This window comes from Olea europaea, chromosome 2 (genome assembly GCF_002742605.1).
Source record: "Olea europaea var. sylvestris chromosome 2, O_europaea_v1, whole genome shotgun sequence".
Taxonomy (NCBI): Eukaryota; Viridiplantae; Streptophyta; class Magnoliopsida; order Lamiales; family Oleaceae; genus Olea; species Olea europaea.
In genome coordinates this window covers 18,150,977-18,171,681 of record NC_036238.1, presented here as the reverse complement: position 1 = coordinate 18,171,681, position 20,705 = coordinate 18,150,977, and the positions used below count along the sequence as shown (strand labels likewise).

At 35.5% G+C, this 20,705-nt stretch overlaps 4 protein-coding genes across 7 annotated transcripts; 2 read left to right on the top strand and 2 right to left on the bottom strand.

The window, feature by feature from the left end:
* Window positions 1-2,283: 2,283 nt before the first annotated feature.
* Window positions 2,284-6,345, top strand: LOC111412976 (UDP-glycosyltransferase 73C6-like). The gene is made up of 2 exons (XM_023043837.1): window positions 2,284-3,995; window positions 5,359-6,345. The coding sequence occupies exon 1, from the start codon at window positions 2,518-2,520 to the stop codon at window positions 3,976-3,978; it is 1,461 nt and encodes a 486-aa protein (XP_022899605.1). The 5' UTR covers window positions 2,284-2,517; the 3' UTR covers window positions 3,979-3,995; window positions 5,359-6,345.
* Window positions 6,346-11,494: 5,149 nt separating this feature from the next.
* On the top strand, window positions 11,495-12,669 carry LOC111376022 (RING-H2 finger protein ATL51-like). Its single transcript, XM_022998951.1, has one exon. It carries the CDS (start codon window positions 11,575-11,577, stop codon window positions 12,472-12,474), a length of 900 nt encoding a protein of 299 aa, XP_022854719.1. The 5' UTR covers window positions 11,495-11,574; the 3' UTR covers window positions 12,475-12,669.
* A 291-nt stretch (window positions 12,670-12,960) lies between these two features.
* Window positions 12,961-14,324, bottom strand: LOC111376015. The gene is made up of 2 exons (XM_022998942.1): window positions 13,903-14,324; window positions 12,961-13,530 (listed from the first exon to the last, which is right to left on the bottom strand). The coding sequence occupies exons 1-2, from the start codon at window positions 14,267-14,269 to the stop codon at window positions 13,175-13,177; spliced, it is 723 nt and encodes a 240-aa protein (XP_022854710.1). The 5' UTR covers window positions 14,270-14,324; the 3' UTR covers window positions 12,961-13,174.
* Window positions 14,325-14,958: 634 nt separating this feature from the next.
* On the bottom strand, window positions 14,959-20,367 carry LOC111412949 (DEAD-box ATP-dependent RNA helicase 38). Of its 4 annotated transcripts, none has more exons than XR_002706142.1 (8): window positions 20,089-20,367; window positions 18,875-19,189; window positions 18,293-18,520; window positions 17,354-17,419; window positions 16,457-16,873; window positions 16,250-16,384; window positions 15,552-15,637; window positions 14,959-15,345 (listed from the first exon to the last, which is right to left on the bottom strand). XR_002706142.1 is itself a non-coding variant. In XM_023043799.1 (8 exons), the coding sequence occupies exons 1-8, from the start codon at window positions 20,308-20,310 to the stop codon at window positions 15,283-15,285; spliced, it is 1,509 nt and encodes a 502-aa protein (XP_022899567.1). In that variant the 5' UTR covers window positions 20,311-20,365; the 3' UTR covers window positions 14,959-15,282. The 4 variants fall into 4 exon arrangements, 2 of the variants coding, with proteins under 2 accessions (XP_022899567.1, XP_022899578.1); XR_002706143.1 differs by having other exon boundaries at window positions 16,250-16,381; XM_023043799.1 differs by having other exon boundaries at window positions 16,250-16,361; window positions 20,089-20,365.
* Window positions 20,368-20,705: the final 338 nt, after the last annotated feature.

The window sequence follows — 20,705 nt, the reverse complement described above, 5'->3', positions numbered from 1 at the left end:
TGCATAAATTGAAAGTTGCAGGTTCGAGTTTCCTTATCTTCACATTTATTGTGAAATATTTTTATTCTACACCTTTTACCAAAAACAACACGAAGGGGACCTTAGGGATCTCGAACTCATGACCTTATATGAGAGGAATTACAAACTTAACCATTGCAGCACTTGTTTAAAATTGGTAATTTTTTAACAAAATTTTATTTGTTAGATTTCATCTAGTTTTAATGAAAGTAAAATTGTAAAAATTTGGACCGGTGCTATTCCTTTGAATTATATAAAACTTGGCAACAATGTCATTTGATGAGTCCGATTTATTTTTATAACAAAATTATATATGTTCAATTTGAACAAAATAATTGTTATATTTAAACTTTAGGCCTTGTTTGATTTCCATTTTTTTTTTCAAAGTATATTTTCTCTTCTTTTCAACCACACATTCTTCAATAAAATAATATTTTCTCTTGTTTGATTCTTTTTTTTTCAAAGTATATTTTCTCTTCTTTTCAACCACACATTCTTCAATAAAATAATATTTTCTCTTGTTTGATTCCCATTTTTTTTCAAAGTATATTTTCTCTTCTTTTCAACCATACATTCTTTAATAAAATAATATTATACGCAAATTCAAAATTTTTTTTTATTTTCAGCTACACATTCTATATCGAAACATTATTTCGAAATGCATTTTTTCCAAAAAAAAGAGGTATCAAACAGGCTCCTAATATTTTATTGCGGCTAACAATAGACGATCAATGACCGCCCGTGCTCGGTCAAGCTCCGGGATTCGCCACTGTCTGGCACCTGATTCTTTATTTTGAACCAACTGAAGGATAATTTGTTCGACTCTATAGCTCTCATGCACGATTTTGGATGAGAAGGAAGTGAGGAACAACCTTCTTGATGCTATATGAGGCATAAGTCTTAACAATTTCAAAATTGCCTATTACATTGACAGTGATTGAGGGCAAGATATGACATAAAAGAACCTCCTATTGGCTTCATAGTATATACAGCTTTTTTAAATGGACTAGAACAGTCAATTTTAACTTTTATTAACTGGGAAGATACATTTCAAAATAAAATGACTTTCTTCTAACAAATTTCTCCCACCCACCATTCAATTCGAAAATAAATGTGCAAGAATGCCCCAAGACATAGTCCAGTGATTCAAAGGACATGAGTGGGGTTATCTCACGCTTTGTTGACAGCGGCTATGTGGAGATTCGATTCCTGAGATATAAAATTGGACTCCTTGTAGGGGTGGTGTACGGAAAACTCTTGTTCCCTGGTCTGTTGGGGTACATCCCGCGATTTACCTTCCTCACAAAGCTCTAGGGACAGGACGGTGAAAACCCTTAAAGTTGGAGTTCAACTTTTTTATTATTTTTTTCAAATGTGCAAGAGTTAGGTGGAGAGCATTGTATGACGGGAAATGCTAAACAAACAAGGCCACCGTCACGATAGCATGGCCCTTCTATTACTTTCTTTTTTCAACCACTCCACCTAATACACAAGACTTATCACCACATGTTTATTAAAAAATAATAATAATAAAAAAGAATATATTACTTTTGCTGCAATAAGCCATACATTACAAATATATATTTATATATTAGATGGACCTTGCTGTTTGTACAAAGAGGGTTTGACACCCTCCTTGACAGAACAGACTCATAAGGGGAAGGGAGAGCAATTTTTTATCATTTTTTTTTCACTCGAGTCCCACGCGGATTCCACGCGAATGTGAGAATCTGTCAAGAAGGTGGTAAACCATTTTTCTGTACAAATGGTATTTTCCATATTAGATTTACTAATGTAGTCTACAACAGTTACCGCATCAACTGTTCTCCTGATACTTTTTACTGTGATTCTGAGAAACCTTTTCATGCCTCAAATTTCCGACATGTCAATTTTAACTGTTATAAACTGTGAAGATACATTTCAGAATAAAATGAATTTCTTCTGGATAAATTAAGAAATTTCTCCCACCCACCATTTATGTATCTAGATGGCCCTAATTGTCACAATTGAGTTTTTTGTTTTTTTTGTTTTTTTTGGAACGAATCAAATGATTTCACTAGTGACCATACTAATTTTGTCATATAGTTTTTGATATATCTTCTTCGCTGTCAAAAGCAGCGTGTTGTTTTATTGCTTGTACTCGCTATCAAATATCAATGGATGGTATAATGGTAGCAATATATTCCGTATTAAAAAATAGTGGATAATGGTTTTTTGATTGTACCCTATTCATATTTTTACCTTTTAATTTTAATGTCGTATACTCGTATCCAATATTGCTTGCCAGTGCAATTATCTCTGCAAATTATACCTACAACACTGTACATGCTTTTGTAAGCTCTTACATCACTAGGATTAGGATAGGGAAAAACAGATAGATGTGATATAAACTTATTCTATTGAGCAATAGAATATCCCAATAAAAATTTTGTATACTTTCGTGTATTTAGCATCCTATAATCTAGGCTCTGAGAAAACTCAATTGCTTTGCAACCAGAGATGCTAAACTTTGTTTTGATACCTCTAATGGCCCCTGGCCACATAATTCCAATGATAGACATGGCAAAGTTGTTTGCAGAACGCAGTGTGATTGTGACAATAGTCACGACGCCCCTCAACACAATCAGGTTCAATGCAGTGATTGATCGTGCTATCTCGTCTGGACTCCCCATTCGGCTTCTTCAGCTCCGGTTTCCATGTCAGGAAGCCGGTTTGCCTTTAGGATGTGAAAGTGTAGACACTTTACCATCCTATAAGTTAATAAGGAACTTCTTTAATGCAGCAAAAATGCTACAAAAGCCATTGGAACAGATGCTTAAAGGACTTGAGCCAGCTCCTAGTTGCATTATATGCGATAAGCATCTGTCCTGGACGGCCGATTTATCGAATAATCTTCAGATTCCGAGGATTATTTTTGATGGAATGAGTTGCTTCACACAATTAATAATGAATAAATTGCACATTTCCAAGGTTCATGAAACTGCGCCCGAGTTGGAGCCTTTTGTCGTGCCTAGTTTACCTGATAGAATTGAGTTTACCAAGTTCCAGCTGCCGGAATTGCTCAACCCACGCTCGGTGGACGCGCACGATGTTTTTGAAGATATACGAGCAACTGAAGCACTATCTTATGGGGTGGTGGTCAATAGTTTCGAAGATTTGGAACAAAGATATGTTGATGAATTTCGGAAGATCAAAATGGGAAAGGTTTGGTGCATTGGTCCACTTTCACTTTTCAACAGGGAGAATTTAGACAAAGCTGAAAGAGGGAAGAAGGCCTCTATTGAGACAGACCAGTGCTTGAGGTGGCTCGACTCACACGAGCCGGATTCTGTAATCTACGCATGCCTTGGAAGCCTCAGCCGTCTAACGCCTTCACAATTTATAGAGCTGGCTTTAGGCCTAGAAGCGTCAAACTCTCCGTTTATTCTAGTGATAAACATAGAAAAAACAGAAGAAATAGAGAAGTGGATTTTGGAATATGGATTCGATGAAAGAATAAAGGAAAGAGGCCTTTTGATCCGAGGTTGGGCGCCGCAAGTACTGATTTTATCCCACTCTTCAGTAGGAGGATTCTTAACACACTGCGGTTGGAATTCAACTCTAGAAGGTATATGTGCTGGCCTGCCAATGATCAGTTGGCCATTGTTTGCCGAGCAATTTCTAAATGAAAAATTAGTAGTACAAATTTTGGGCACGGGTGTAAGAGTTGGAGCTGAAGCTGCTGTAGACTTTACCGCTCAAGAAGAGACTGGGATAAAGGTGATGAAGGACGAGGTTAAGGCTGCCATTGACATGGTAATGGATAAGGGAAAAAAAGGATGTGAAAGAAGGGAAAAAGCAAAAGCGCTAAAAGAAATGGCAAAGAGGTCAGTCGAAGAAGGTGGATCATCCTATCTCAACATGACTATGCTAATTCAAGACATCGAACAACTTGTGAAGAAGAATAAGCAATCAACATAAGGATCATTCATTACCTGGTAATTGCACATGATGTTTCAATGTCCTATTCTTTATTGATTATAAGGTATTCTGTGTCAAATTTAAGGTTGTCTAATTAAGATATTCTATAATATCACTCTTCCTTTATAAAAAGAATGCTGATTCTTGAACCTTGCTGCTGGCGCATGTAATGGCCAATAGAATGAATACAAGAATTGTTCTTGTAAATAGTTTAAGTCAATCAATGTCACTCGCTATTCCTGATTGCAACTTTCCAAAATATACACTTGCAGCTGCAGGTGCCATATACTTCTACTATATTAAGTTATTCCTAGCATATGAGTCACCAAATGAAGAAACTTAGAAGGATCACCATAACTAATATCATCAGAAGATCCTCTCAACTGTGACAAGTCCATGAGCATTTTACAAGTAGAATATAATTCTGGCTTGTCAACGCCCACGTATAAAGGATGAACTACATCTATTGCTTCCTGATTTCTAACATGCAAAAAAAAGTGGAAAGCATTTTTAGCGTCCTATCTCTTAATCGAATCACTGTTTCAACAATGTGGATATAACTACGATGAGCTCAACATTGTTTCATATATTACCTTATCCCAATGTACATCTGAGGCGAGGATCAAAAACTTGCTCTCTTCTGTAATTTTGAATAAGATGGCCATCTCCAATTGCTCTTGAAACAGAAAAAGATCCACTTACTCTCCTGATTCATCCTGAGTCACCTCAATACCAAGGAAATAATGAACTTCTCCTAAGTCTATGAAAGCAAAGTGCTTTTTCATATGCGTGATGAACTTATAGATTAGTTTGTGATCGTTTCTGGAGATTAGTATGTCATCAACATAGATTAACACAAATAAACAAGGATGGATCAACTCTTGAATTTTTGAAGTCCCAAATAACAAAATATCTCTTTAGCATATCATACCAAACTCTTGGAGCTTGTTTTGAGTCATACAAGAACCTTCAGGTTGGCTCATAAACACATTTTCTTGTGAAGAAACCTTTCGAAAATGCATTGTTTATATCCAATTGTCTTATAGCCCAACCTCTTTGAGACACCTAGATTAAGAATAAGTGGTATAGGGGGTGGTGCCTTTACGACTGAACTGAATGTCTCATAAAGGCCTAAAACAGGGGTTTGATGAAAACACTTTACCGCTAACCTTGCTTTATGTCCTCCATTTGGATTAAACTAAGTTTTGAAAATTCATCTGTTGCCAAAAATGTTTAGACCGGATGAGCATGGAACTAAACTCCATTTCTTGTTTTTCACGAGGGCTTGGTATTCATTATGTATATCTTTCATCCATTCAGCCGATTTCAAGGCTTCACTAACTGTTGTTGGTTCTAAACTTTCATTTTCGGTGAATGGAGATATTTTTTGGCTTCAAAGAGTAGGTTTTGGTATGAAGATCCCATTTTTTGATCTCGTATCCATGTGATGGCAAGAGACTTGGATTGATTTTTGTTTTTGCTCTAGAGTTTCGGTGGGTAGGTTGGTTTCCAGTCCTTCAAGTGTTTTTATATCATTTGTTTCGTGTTGCTCTTGGTCAAGGGGTGTTGGTTCAGGATGGATTTTCAGTATCGGCCCTGCTACATGGACACCAAGCCTTATAGCTCGATGTACAGCCCCCTCACATAGGGGACGGGGCCCACGCATTAAATGGGCGTGGGCCTCTCCCCTCATGTGAGGGGAGTGTCGGTGTACAAGGGGCAAAGTGATGGGTGTCCTTGCTTTGACTTGTACCAACTGAGCTGGAAGATGGAGTTTTCAACGATGGCAATGGTGAGTTCTGCAGATCTAGATCAACATAAATTATGACTAGGACTTGTCTTTTATCCCAATATGCCTAGAATCATTACCAAAGTTCAAGTGATCATTTGTTGACATTCGGAGTGGCACGATCCATCGAAATACCAAGTTTCACGTGCAATTGTCTGTGGTGATACAAATACAATAAAGGCAGCTGGATTTCCTCCATTTCCAGGTGCAGAATGTCCATAATTGCTACACATTTCGACATCTTTGCATGTAAGTATTGTTGAATCTTCCACCATATCCTCGGAAATTCCCTGGTTCTGTTTTCTTCCTTACGATTGTCCTTCACTCTGATTTCATGGTTGAGTCTTGTTCCTGAACTTGCTTGAACCTTTTTGCTTGTTAGTGAGATTAATGGTTTAATCCTTTGCTGTTGGGTCTCGAAAAATCTTGAAGATTTATGGGCCCCCTTTGATGTTGGGCATGGGCCGAGGGCCTTGCTTGTCTTGCCTCAGGTCCGGTCCTATGTAAATAATTTGTGTGTGAAAATTGCTTTATGAAATGTCCTATTTATAGCCTTTGGAAGAATTCATCATCCAAAACCGTGGTTTTTTATGAAGGTTTACAACTATAAGGAAAATGTTGGAATATAGTACGAAAGGATACCAAACATGAAAAAGGGAAAAGGCACTTGAACAAACCCTGGGCGTCCAGGGGTTGAGTGGCACCCCCCATATTGGGGGGGTGTCTGCGCGCCGCGGGTGCCCCCTGCAACATTAGACAAAGGGATGCACTTTTAGGAAAAAGTCTATAAACTCAAAACAACATAACCATCGTCCTTCTAAACTAAAAGAAGACGTAACCTTTTAATTTAAAGACAAGCTTTCGTATTTAAATTTCTTTCTTCTATACCCTTTTGAGAATGAAGAGGCAATCCTTGATAGTATTGAAGAGTTGTAAGGAAAATATTATGTCCAAGGCAAGGTTTGGTGCATTGGACCTTTATCACTCTGCAACATGGAGAATTAGACACAGCATCCATTGATACTAACCAGTGCTTAAGGCGGCTCTGACTCTCACAATTCATAGCCCTGACTTCAGGCCTAGAAGCATCGAATCATCCATTTATTCTAGTGATTAAAGGATGAGAAAATACAGCAGAATTGAGAAATTGATTTTGGAAGAGGGAAATGAGGAAAGAACAAAAGAAAGAAGCCTTTTGATCCGAGGTCGGGCACCACAGGTACTAATTTTGAAGCCTCCAACATATATCGGTTGCGCACTTGGTGTTAACTCTGCTTTTACAATCCTCTCAATGCTCTGATCTAGCCTCGAGTAATAGTCAATTTGCCGATGTTCTAGTTGAACTTGTGTGTCAAGGTCGTGTTTAAAAATAACGGTTCGATAGATTTTTTGTTTTTGAACAAAATAAAGGAAGTTTGTAGATAAGTAGTTCTGAATGCGTGGTCGAATTTTTATTTATTTTTTATCGAATTTATTAACCATTTATAAATTTGTATCAAAATTACGTGCTAGGAACAAGAATGTAAGAACTATAGCAATCATCAATCAAAAAGTCGAATACCTAAAACAAAAAAGATAGCTGTGTTTTATTATTGCCAATATACTACAAGCGTTGCAATCTTGAGAGAGAGTCTCTCTCTAGGGAAGTGAAAATGCCAAAGGATAGAAGTTGCCCTATATAATTAAGTAATTACCACCACCTTTCAAATGGTCATTCCTTTATTAACATTTGATGATCCATGCACCAAGAAAGACTTTGTGCACCACCAAGTCGAGATCGATGTCCTGCCATCCTTACAAGGGAGTTGCTTGAGACGGGATTAGAGACTCATATTGAAAGGTGTAGCTGGATCTAATGTTTGTTGAGTATTTTGTGTTCCAATTCATGCAATTGGGACTGTCGATAACGATCGGATGGCATGTTGCCAAGCAAAATATGCAGCTTCACATAAAAGATACGGCAACAATGGTTTTGATAAGGAAGTTTAGTTTGGTTTGGTTTGTTATAAAGAAGTTGCTAGTCACGAGGGCAATGAAAGAGAGAGGTGACTTTTGGATAAAGAAAAGCAAAAAATGGTGGATTTTAGCATCTTCCAATGGATATGCTATTGGCATCTCCACGTCATTTTTTTTTACGTACTTTTCATTTTTTGCTTTTGGTCCTATATTTAGGGTCGATTTGGCATGATTTTTGTTATTATTTTTGCATTTTTGTAGAAAAACTTCTGAAAAACAAAAACTACTTTAATTTTTATTTAAAAATTAATTTTTAAAAGAGCTACTTATTCCGAAAATACTTTAAGATGAAGTTATATTAGATTACCTTCCTCTAAAAATTTTCTAACTAGAAAAAACACTTGCTTAAAATTAGCCAAACGAATCTAAAAGCATTTTTTGAGTTTCAAAAGTTCATCTTGACTTTTCAAAAGTAATACCAAACGGACCTATATTCATTTTTTTTACTGTACGGATGAACAGTACCGCACAGATGAACAGTAATTTTTTTTTTAGATCCGAAAATCAATAACAAAACCAACAAAAAAAATGAAAACTGATTTGGGCAAAAATTGAGCCTAGAAACGAAATTTGAAGATTTTTTTATGAAATTTTTGGATCAAAGGATCAAGAAAACCTTTTGGACACAAAAACACAAGAAATTGAAAAAAATTAGAAAACAAAGGATATAACCTGATTAAATTGGAGCCAAAGCTCTGATACCAACTGATGCGAACTCCGTAACAATGGAAACTACGAAACCCACAACGAGATTGATGTGGAATCCAAGAACGTCAATACTAACCCGATTCTGGATCTTGAACCCCAAGAATTGAACCAAGAAACCCTAGATTAGCGAAGAACCTAAAACCCCTTGAATTACAATTGAAAGAACCCACAATCCGATTGATTAGAACACCACAAGAAGTTGATTCTTGATAAGTTCCAAGATTGTTCAAGAAGAACAATAAATTGAAAGAATAAATTTCTCTCTCTATAATATTAATTTAAAAGTCAAAAGTTCAAAAGTTGTTACAATGAAAAGTAAACTCCTATTTATACTAATGAATAAAAACGTCCAAAATCATCAAATTATGGTAATAATTTGATTTCATAAGAATTCTATCGAAACTAAAAAATTCGGCCAAAAATAGAAAATCCGCCAATTTTTTTAGCTTGTGCGTCCGCATGGTTTAAATTCTTGCGGTCGCATGGTTAATCAAGAAAGTCAATTTTTATTTTCGATATGCATGTGTGCGGCCGCATGGAGTTTTGCCTGTGCGGCCACATGGTGTTGTTTTCTGCCTCCGCTTTCATCGCTTGATAACAAATTGATCCAAGTCAATTCGGCCTTCGACCCGAACATGAAAGTTGCTCCATTTTGAGTCCCGAACATGATTCCATCAATGGTTTCTCGAACGAGCAATCCCATCGCTTGTTTCACTTGCTTTGCCCTTGATCGCATCATTGGTCTACCATCAACTATCAACGGGTCTCGTCTCGCACTTGCCCTCGTCGGGCTCGACTCCTGGATCATATCATTACTTCTCCCGAGTCGAGTTGACATAAAGTTGATACGTCACATCAACTAGGCTCATGGAAACGTCAAATCAATTGAATCTTGGGGGCCGAAAGGATCTTGAAATAGATCTCTTTCTAAAATTGGCGATAGATCCTCTAGTAGAGAACTTCGGCTTAAACTGCGCTTCGGCTTCAGGGGAGAGGGCGCCTCGGTCAGTTCAGTAGATTGTCTGTGTTTTGCAGTGTGTTAGCAGATGGTGGATCCACTTCGGAACCACTTCGGATGGGCGTCGCACACCTCGTAAGACACGGTGGTAGACTTTTCGAAGTGTTTCAGATAGGGGCGTAACATGTGACATAAGACGAGACATGCCATTTTTATTGAAGTTGGATTTTTGTTACCATAATTAAAAGCATGTTAATTTTTTTTTAGTGGTTAGATATTGATTTATAACAGACAAGATAGATTAAATTAAGGTGTGTTTTCAATTAAAATTGTGATGAATTTTAGAAATTATTCTAAATTTAGGTGTTCTCAATTGAAATTTTAATGAATATTAATGAAATTCATTAAAGCCCTCTTTGACCACATTAATTTAGCCTCTATTTGGCCCCCATTAAATTACATTTCATTATATTCTATTTTTCTTTCTCATATTTTCAACCACAGAATCTTTCATAAAATAATATTACACATAAATCGAAAACTTTTTCCTTCTTTTTCAACCTCTCATTTTAAAAAAAAAATTCTATTTCTCTCATTTTCATTACCGAAAAATGGGGTCAAACAAGGGCTTATTGTAATGTATTATGAAATAGTAAATTGATGAAAAATGTATGGTTAAAAAATAAAAAAAATACGTGTAATATTATTTTAATGAGGAATATGTGGTTGAAAATGAACATTTTATAAAAAATAATAAAAAAGAATAAGAAAAAATGAGGCTCAAACAGGGCTAAAATTTAAATCCATTAAAATTTAGGTTTCTCCAATTGAGATTTTAATGAAATTCAATAAATCTTTAAAATTTAGGTATTCTTAATAACTAGTGAATTTATGAAAATTTCATTAATAGTAGAATTTCAAAATATTTGAATGGATTTCAAGTTTAAAAATACGCATAACCAAATCTTTTGAAATTTCACTCTATTTGATGAGATTCTTATAAAATTTGTAAAAATCTATTCAAATTCATGAAATTCATTAGAATTTATAGTATTTTAAAATCAATCAAAATCTTAGTTGATGATAAAAATACACGATAAATTCGTACAAACCAGACCAGACCAGACCAGACCAGATCGTGAAAAACAAAAGTTCTTTTGGAATATAATAATAGAAACTCGAAATAAAGATTTAATAAAAGATGAGAAGCTAAACAAATGAAATAATAATATTATTTTGTATCCAACGGCATCAACCGACCTCAGAGGAAAAGTCCATTGATACCTTACGTGTGTCCAAACATTGGCCGCAATTGAATATGGAAATAAATATAACCACACGCTGACGCAGTTTCTCTCTATAACACCGCCCACCACTTGCAATTTTCACCACTCTTTTCAGCCTTTTAAGCTTATTCCAACCCCATTCTTCACAACTGTCAATCTCTTCGTCACCCTAATTTAAAAACCCAATTTTTTTGATTGCACAAACCTTGGTCACTATATACTTTCAGTTAATTTAATCACGACCACACATACAATAGAGAAATTTTCTAGGATGTACACGACATAATAATTACACGTGTAATTTGAATATTCGTCTAGCATATCGAGGACGTGGAGAGAGCAATAAGAATGCTTGTCAAATTACAACGCACTAAAAATACACTTATTATGTCTAGCTAAAAATTTTTTCGATAGGATGTTAGTATATGTACACATGGTAGAACTGTTCATTCAAATCATTGCACATCAAATCTCGATCCACTTAAATCGCGATACTTTGACGTTCGAGATGATAAGACAGAAAACAATAAGGTATCGTAATTTGAATGGACAATCCTATCACATGTACGTATAAGTCGTCTCATCGAAACTTTTCTTGTTTGATAACATAATTTAGAACAAGATTTTGTGTAATTCCTACCAAATATATATATATCAAAATTTTTAGAAACTTAATATATATACGTAGTTTATTTATTTATATATATACGTTAGGCAACCTAATGGGATCACTCAGCACATTAGAAAACGAGACAACATAATACTTCTTTTCTTTCATTCTCCCAAATTCTTTTGTCATTCCAAGCCAAAAATCCCATCCAAAATTCATAGTATGATCCATGGAGAGCTTGAATGCACCACCGGCGGCATCGACAGGCACTTTTTTTACTCCATTGATGATTTCCTTGCTAGGAATAATTGCAACATCCCTAGCCATAATAGTCTACCACTTCGTCTTGGTTAGATACTGCCTGAGGCGGCAAGGAACCACCACCACTGCCGCCGCGCCACCTGTCTGTGAAGCCCGTCCGACCGGCGTGGAGGAGAAAGTCCTCGAAACAATCCCAGTTATGGCTTACTCATCTCTAAGAAAACAGAATTTGGATCAGAGTGAATGCGCCGTTTGTTTAGGCGATATGGAAGATGAAGATATGGTGCGTTTGCTTCCTAATTGTAAGCATGCATTTCATTTGCCATGCATAGATCAATGGCTTATGGCGCATGTAAATTGCCCTCTTTGTCGATCCACCATTGTTGCTGAAGAAAAAGAAGAAGATGATGATAAAACTGCTACTGCAGTGCCATTGCCGGCCATAGAAAATACCACCAGAAATAATAGGATTTCTTCTGGAAATTATCATGTTCATGAAAATACAAGTACAATAGAGAACGGTTCTTCATCTGCGGTGCAACCTTCTGCTCTTCTTCGCCATTGTTATTCACTGGTATTGCCAATGGAAAGGAGATCACCATCAACTTTGTCGTTGCCATCGAGGGGTTTAATAATGGGATTGAATAGATCTTTGTCCATGGATCAGTTTTATGTTGTCGTTAATATAGAAAGGGAGAGTGAAAGGGGTTGTTCATCTTCATCTTCTTTAAGAGCAGAGCTCATGAGGAGTAGATCGTATCGTGGGTATACACAATCATTAAGGCATTTTGATCGTATATCGTCCAAGTTATTGAGTTCGTTCTCACGATTGCGCGTAGGAAAGACAAATGGGATTCTTCCATACTAAAACATTTTTTTTTTTATATAATTTTTAGTGAGTTTGATTATAGATGATGAATTAGGTTGTAGTCAGCATAAATAAGGCAAGGGAGCCTGGGTACGATACTGTTTACAAGAAAAGATCGCCTCGATATGTTTGATGGACAAAACTTTTTCTTTAAGAGAATTCACTGTGATCCCGCTCCCGGCCCCTCTCCTGCATATGTTCGTACATATTTAATTGAGTTGTTCATGAGCTGCATAGTCCAGAATTGAGTTGTTCCGACCCAAAATTCCGATTTTTCTATGCGTAGCATTGAAAGTCTAAGATACGTAAATTTGCTTTTCTCAATTAAATAAATAAAAAAAATGATAACAACGAGGTTAGTATGAGTTGGCCCACAATTAGGCGATGCCGGCGACTTCTACTTGTTGATATATATTCTCATTTTTTATTTTTTTATTTTTAAATCTTATCTACCTTAAAATTCTCATTTCTGCCAACTTCTTCAAGAAACCTGTGAATATCTTCAATTAACATCTGAAACCACAAAGAATTACATAAAGAACATGTTGAAGTGAACATGATCCAATAATTAAAGATTCTTCATTGTATCATTTAATCAACACAAGAGAAGTGCAAATTGAACAAACAAGAAGTGTACGTGCAACTGATGGACTTTTGGTCGAACTATTCCACTGTTTTTCGGTACAATAAAGACGAGACTTTAGTAGTTGCTTTCTTTTCCATCATCAGAATCAATAATACTAGTATCAGGTTCATCACACATGGGAGTGGAGTAGTAGAATGGGCCAAGCACATACTTGACAATGTCCCGGTACACAACGGTTGGGTGGTGGAGCTTCACGCCGGTCTTCCCGCCGGCAGAGTCGGTGGCAATGTTGCACACAGGATCCGGCGATGACACTAGCCTTAAAAAGCAATTTTGGGGTTTGAGCTCCTTCACCCCATTGGTGTATTTTGTCACAGAAATCTCAAAATTCCCAGCATCATCTGTTAAGTCACTTGCATAATGCACAATTCTGCTCCTGTCATCTAGACATGTTACAGATACCTTGCAACCTGCATGGTCATATAAACTATTGAATCATGCTACATGTATAGAAATGGTTAACAATTTTTTGACAGATTGCCAGCTGGCAAGATTTAATTGGATGTTGGCCCAGAAAAAAAAAAAGGAAAAATTTAAACTAACCAATGCAATGTTGTCACCTCATCATTTGTAATGTATTCTGTACATTTTATATGTACAAGGAGCTAAGTTCTAAATTTTTTCAATACCTATCATCTCTCTCCTTGAAAATTTTGTTGTGTCTCATCCAAAAATTTAAGCTTTTGAAGATAAAAGACGAATTTATTTATTTAGAATGTCATTGACATGTCCATGCACGTGCCTATTATGTATATAGGTCGATTTGAAGGAGAGAGAAATACCTTTGATAGGTTTGGCACCAGTAACCCATTCATTCCATCCCTCAGTGCAGTCTTGGCAAAGGACTTTGCCACCAACTTGAAATACCTCAGAATCCTTTTTCAAAGCATCAGCCACACCATTGAACATAAATAAAAATGAAGCTGCTGCAATAATCAACAAAATACTTGTTCTTTCCATTTCTCTCACCCAAAAAACACCCACAAATTTGAATTTATTGGAAGATGAAGAGTACTGCCTGGAGAAAGTATGATAAATATATATAGAAGAGAAGAAATTATGATCAAATACTGTGTGGAAGACCACTAAGCCACCACTAGCTTGGAACGTGCAAACCATGAAGGTTTTTTTTCTTTTTTTAAAGGGCATCGAACTTTCTATATGCCTATTTATTTAATTGAGCAGTTTATTAAGAAATTTTAGGGCTCCAACGATATATTATGAAACTTCTGTTTTTTGGTATTTGTATGTGACAAAATTATTGCGACTGACTTTCCTCCAATTTTAATAAATAATACTATCGAATTAGACAAAATGTATGCAGGCAACTTTTTAAATTTACGGTCAAATCCTTACCATACTATAGCGACAGAATTTTCATGGGTAGAAATTGGAAAGTACGATTTTTTTGGAAGTATAAAGAAATAATTTATTACCATCACTCATTTTTACCAAGAAATGGAAAGAAACCTCAGTTGTAGCATTATATATAGAGTATTGCCACATCCAAACCTTCAATTACTGGTTTACTAATCTACTAATATTGGTCCTGAAAATATTAGTTTCTACACATTAATCTAATTGGATTAGAGTCAACTCTCAAATTGAAATCTGCGACTCCACCCCACGCCACCCCTCCCCTCACCCCAAATTTTTCTGATGATCAGAACTGGAGCAGAATTAATTTTTGTCTGCTTCAAAATTAAGAGCATGTTTGGTCCGAATTTTAATCCAATTAAAATCAATTTTTTGACCGTTATTTCACTATTTCAACCGTTATTTTTGAATTCTTCTCTCACAAATAGAACCCACTTTATCTCTAACAGTCAAAAAATCAATTAACAAAATCCCTATCAAACAATCACTAAAACTAAAGAAAGCCGTTTGAATGATACATCGATATTTCATAATGGTACATAATGAAGACCACCAACTAAAAACCAGGAAGAAAGGAAGCCAAAACCATATAGATTTCACTATTTTAATCCACTGAACTCATTGCCAAAAATCCGCGATGTAACAAAAGTGTTGTTCAGTGTAGTTTCTCGAATACTGCAAGCACAGAAATGCATCCGCCTCTACTTCTAGCTTGAAGAAAAATAATCCAACTGAAAACAGATAACGTTATCGATACATGGCATCCCACAATTCACATCCAACATTCAGAGCAACCCTGCTTTCTTGAGAGCATTCTCAAAATCCTCGTTGCTTTTCCACGAGCCCAACTGCATCACATAAAGTTGGTAATATATTGTGGTTCAGAAAATTACCCTCAAAACTAGTCCTAAATTCATTCTTTAAAAAAATCGACAAACAATCGTAAAACAATCTACTAAAAAAAATCTATTTTACGGTATATTAAGTGAAAAATTAGAATATTAAACAGAGAACACAGGCTGAACTCTGCCCAAGAAGAGTACAAAGATTTCACCTCAGTTATTTGAGTGTTGAAGTTTTGCTCAATCTTGTCCATGATCATATTATCTCTATCATCACAGAGCAAGTTAAATACAGCACCTGTTAAATTACAAAAAGAGTGTCATACTGCAGAATTTGCACAGAAAAAGAGTCTATATACAACCAGGCAGCAACGAATCCCCTTCTTCAGGAAGAACTCTACATACATTACATGACGAATTGCTGAACCATCACGGGCTGTTTTTTGCATATATGATGAATTGAAGATTACTATGTTGCATATTTAAACAGGAGGTTCGAAGTTTGAACATAGAATCAAAGGGTTTCACCAAGCCAAGGAAGTAATAGATTCAAGAAATTATTTAGCCCCCGTTTGACGAGCTTTTTGAGATTATAAGCTAGTTGTCACATGAGATGAGTGGTTAAAAAGTGGATAAAAGTTGTGGATCCAATAAAATGTTTAAAAATTAAGTTTGAACAGCTCAAAATCTGGGGGGAAAAAGGCTTTACCAAACGAGCATATTCGGACAAGAAAAATCATAACCTCCAATTAGAAGGAAGAAATGGGAACAAAGCAAGCACTATGGGAGAAAATTCTAAATGCAGTAACTTCCACACCAGCTATTTGAATTCACTAAATGTTATCAAAAAGCGTGCGATGGAAAAATGGGAACAAAGTAAGCACTAAAAAAAATAAGAAAGAGAAGTAACCTTTGCGGCCAAAGCGCCCAGCTCTACCAACCCGATGTAAGTATACCTCATAATCAGGTTCAGAAGGATTGTCATACCTCACAGGGAGATTAAAATTGACAACCAAATTGACCTGGAGAAATAAATAGGCATCTTCTACAACTTCACGTTACAAGATAGGAAATCGTACAATTAAAAATTAGGAATAACAGTAGAAGAGATAGTCACCTGTGATTGATCAAAACCCCTAGCAAGAAGATCAGTAGATATAAGAACTTGAGTCAAACCTTCCTTGAACTCTTTTATTATTCTGTCCCTATCTTCTTGCTTCAAAGCCCCTTGAATGGTAGTAACCTCATATCCATACTTGACTAAAGCTTGGTGCAACATAGATGCACTGTTCCTTGAGCGGACAAATATGATTGTCTGCCCTACCTTCTCTCCTATTTCAAATATTTTGTCTTTAATGACCATGATCTTTGAAAGCTCATCCGGACACTGCACTTTATATTGTTTGACAGACTCCAAAGATAGTTCTTCCTTTTTAACAAACATTTGGTTATAGTCTCTAACAAATATCTCCTTCACAATTTTAGTGACGAAGGCCCTAACAGCATCATCAAATGTTGCAGAAAACAGGAGCACCTGGTGACAATTGCCGGTAACAGAAACAAGGTCAAATACACAATCCACAAAGGACATATGTGAAGACGTCAATAAAAAGCCAGAATATACTTTCAAGTACTATATATTGAAATTCTTCCTTTTATGCTTTTAGCCGGACATTCGTAATGGTAAAGCCACCAGATAGAAGCTTGTAATAAGCTCGAGATAGGCAAGTTGTTAATTCCAGTTCAGCTGTACACGACTGACACAAATATATTATGATATCTACAGTAGGTGGTCTCAATGCAGACAGCATTGTATCTGAACAAAGTTATTATTGCAATTCAAAGAAGTTAATACTGGAGGAGGCAGAACAAAAAAGAGCTGATCTTTTCATCAATGATCATGTCATCAAGAAGTAGACAATACTCGTTCAGAAGCAATGAACATAAAAGCAGGAGATTGTAGCACATTTCATCATAGAAACAGTTAAAAAAATATGCAGTAAAATTAGCCAACCTGGCAATTGGAACTGCCTTTTTGAATTGCCTTCATTATCCTCACTGACTCATCTTGAAAGCCACTCTACATATACCAAAAAATCACCCAATCAGTAAAATCAAGAATAATAAAGATCTTCTATAGACAGCAATCTATTCCTCAACCATAAGAAAGTAACATATTCAACTAACTGGAGTACATAACTTAGATAGGTATCGAGTATATAGTAATTTTAAGCAAAGTATAAAATGCTGAAGTCATAATCCTCTGCCTAACAGACATAAGACATAGCTTCTTGTTTGTCATAATCCTCCCACTGCATGTTATCACAGGGAAAATTCCATGTGCCATGATACAGCAAGCATTGTGATATAGTACACCAAATTTAGAGTTTAACATAGAAAATCTTCAATGTTAACAGGATAATAAATCCTCTGACCATCCAAAGATGAAACTCAATACGGTCAAGTCAATAATACAATACAATTCAGATTTAAAAGGAAAAATATAAAATAAAGAAGGAAAGAAACTGCAGGAGAGACTTAGATCTTCCAAGGATCAAATATGAAGAAAAATGAGGACCTTAATGCAATCAAATTAAGTTCGTCTTCTGGCTTTCTTTTTTTTCTTTCTACAAAATGATAGCTGACATATTAATTTTCAACCTACCGTTTCTCAAAGCAATCAAGAACAATGTGTAAGGAGAGGATCTTGCAAGCATATGTTGGTGCTAATCAACAATAAAAAAATTTCAACTCCACCAAGCAAGTATCTTGCACATTGATATAAAATTAGAGTCAAAAGAATCAAAAGGTCTGTAAGAGATGATGAACAAGAGCAAGCAGCAGCTTAAAGATGTAACTGAAAAGCCTACCAACAAAGCAGCAAACAGAAGAAATTAAGTAATCGTACATATAGGTGGAAGTAAATTTATCCCCAGAAGGAAACGTTAATTACCTCAGCCAACATGTGATCTGCCTCATCAAAAACAAGAATCTTCATTTGACTCACACCCAGTTTCTTTGCTATTACCCACTTACTTATTGTACCAGGGGTGCCAATAATTACTTGTGCGGTAATGGGTGGTCTCTTATGAATTGAAATGTAGTTTGCAGAATCTGCTGGTATTGCTAATTCCGAAGTTATCCCAGTGTATTTCCCCATTTTGAGGAGCACTTCCATATTCTGCAAGATTCATTCAGTTTCATAATCAGACTAAGAAAACTAACTAGTTACATTCATAATAAAGCTTCACACAGCAACCAGAATGCATGCACCCTATTTAATAAAACGATACAATGTGACTAAAGTTTACAACCTTTGATGGAATTGAAATTTGTAACTGCCCATCATACTCTTTGAATTTACATAGACACTCAAATTCTGATAGAAACCCTCAAGACTAAACAGCAATTTTTGCCCGTGACTATCAGTTTGCTATCAACTTAAATAGATATAACTAGAATGGCATACCAAGAAATGACTACTTCCAGTGGTTCGAATATCAAATATAAATAACCGCAAATGTAAGATTATTACCAAAAATGACAATCGACAAACCTGAATGGCCAGTTCTCTGGTGGGGCAGATACAAAGTGCCTGGGGAGCCTCGAGTTTTGGATTGACACGGCTCAACATACCAAGCACAAAACATGTGGTCTTCCCAGAGCCATTGTGAGCCTGAGCTATCAAATTCTTGTACGGAGGAGTTAGAATCATTGGCAAACTAATAGTCTGAATCTTACTAGGCCTCTCAAACTTCATCTCAATATACAGACCCTTCAATAATTCAGGCGACAGATTTAAATCCTCAAATCTCTTAGCTGATGTATATGGAGTGTCACCAGATGTTACCTACATTTTAAATATCAATACCCCAAATGAGCATACCACAAAGGGTCTATGAAAATTAACTGACAGTCAACAGTGAACTGCAGGAGAACCAAAAAGGTTAGTACAGTTTCTGAAAAATGTAAACCTAGAGCCGAATTAAACCTTTAACGTATGGAGATGTAGATGAAAACTTCAATTAATTATTGTCAGAATAAGAAATTTAAAAAAAAATGAAATGCTTTGCAATTTTATTAACAAGAAACCTACTTAAAACCAATTAATTGTGGCCCATGTAACATTATTAAAGAATTAATTAAAGTGGTCAATATTTCTTAAATCCAACCCCATTTATAACTGTCCACTTTGATGGAAATTGGATAGTTTTGTGGCCATAAGAAACTGCCTATAAACGTGAATGAAACCCATCAAATTAACTATATTCAATTAGAGATGAAACCCATCAAATTAACTATATTCAATTAGAGAGAGGTAAAGAGAGAGAACATTTTTTTGGTTTTCTTGTTTCTCTTATTTTGTAAGTCTAAATCTTCAATCAATTATCATGGATGAAGGTATGTTTCTTGATCAATTAACTTATAAGTGAAAATCAAGGAATTCCAAGATCTTGGTATTAGGGTTTAATAGCTTACAACCTAATTCCAAGAAAATGCACAATTACATCAATATTGAACCAAAAACCTCAAAAAGTTAGATCCCTAGCAATATTATACTAAAGAATAAATTCAGAAATCAACTCAAAATACCAATCTTTATAAAACTGTAACCTAACAGATCGCAAATAGTCGAAATCATACTCAAAACCTTTAATTTCAGAAAAAAAGTTAAGAATAACCCAGAAATCAGATGCACAATTATATAAATATGTTTATAATCATTGCACAGTAAAAGAGAGATCATACAGCTTCAATTCTGGAATCATCAGGATCGGTGAGGTTACTGTTGACTCTCTTGGACTCGTCGATGGCAAGTGAATCCAACTGAACGTCGGATTTCTCATTCGAGGTCTCGGCTTCCTCTTGCTCCGGATCGGGCTCATCAGCTACGTCGGCCCAACTTTTCGATTGGAAAGGCTTCGTTTCCGTGGCTGCGGTGGCCGTGGCAGGAGCATTGTTGTCTTCCATTAGAAGAGAATGCTTGTCGAACGGCGAATAAATAATGGAGCGCGTTTTTTCCTTTTTTTTTTTTTTCTTTTTTTAAATGTAGAAATGATTCTTTCTATATTACCATATATATCTTAATCTTTTGAGCATCATTATTCCTTTTTATGAAAATGTCTATATTACTTTTACTGATATAATTCTTTTTATATTGCAACATATATCATAATCTTTTGAGCATTTTATCTTCTATTTACTTTATTTTGAATATTTGAGTATAAAATCATTCTATAATCTAATAAATAAGAATAATTCATAACTTATATATCATATTTTCTCAATAAAATACCATATTTTTCAAATGCTAAATTTGTATTTTTTTAATTGAGATATAATACTCTTTATTTCTTCTAACATTC

Bases quoted from the DNA above. Each gene is read 5' to 3' on its own strand.
- LOC111412976 (XM_023043837.1), top strand. From the start codon at position 2,518: ATGCTAAACTTTGTTTTGATACCTCTAATGGCCCCTGGCCACATAATT.
- LOC111376022 (XM_022998951.1), top strand. From the start codon at position 11,575: ATGGAGAGCTTGAATGCACCACCGGCGGCATCGACAGGCACTTTTTTT.
- LOC111376015 (XM_022998942.1), bottom strand. From the start codon at position 14,269: ATGCCCTTTAAAAAAAGAAAAAAAACCTTCATGGTTTGCACGTTCCAA. The intron at 13,531-13,902 runs GTATTTCTCTCT...ATGACCATGCAG, and splicing joins TGGTGCCAAACCTATCAAAG to GTTGCAAGGTATCTGTAACA.
- LOC111412949 (XM_023043799.1), bottom strand. From the start codon at position 20,310: ATGGAAGACAACAATGCTCCTGCCACGGCCACCGCAGCCACGGAAACG. The intron at 17,420-18,292 runs GTAATTAACGTT...TGGTATATGTAG, and splicing joins CAGATCACATGTTGGCTGAG to AGTGGCTTTCAAGATGAGTC. The intron at 15,638-16,249 runs GTTACTTCTCTT...GTAATTTAACAG, and splicing joins TGGGCGCTTTGGCCGCAAAG to GTGCTGTATTTAACTTGCTC.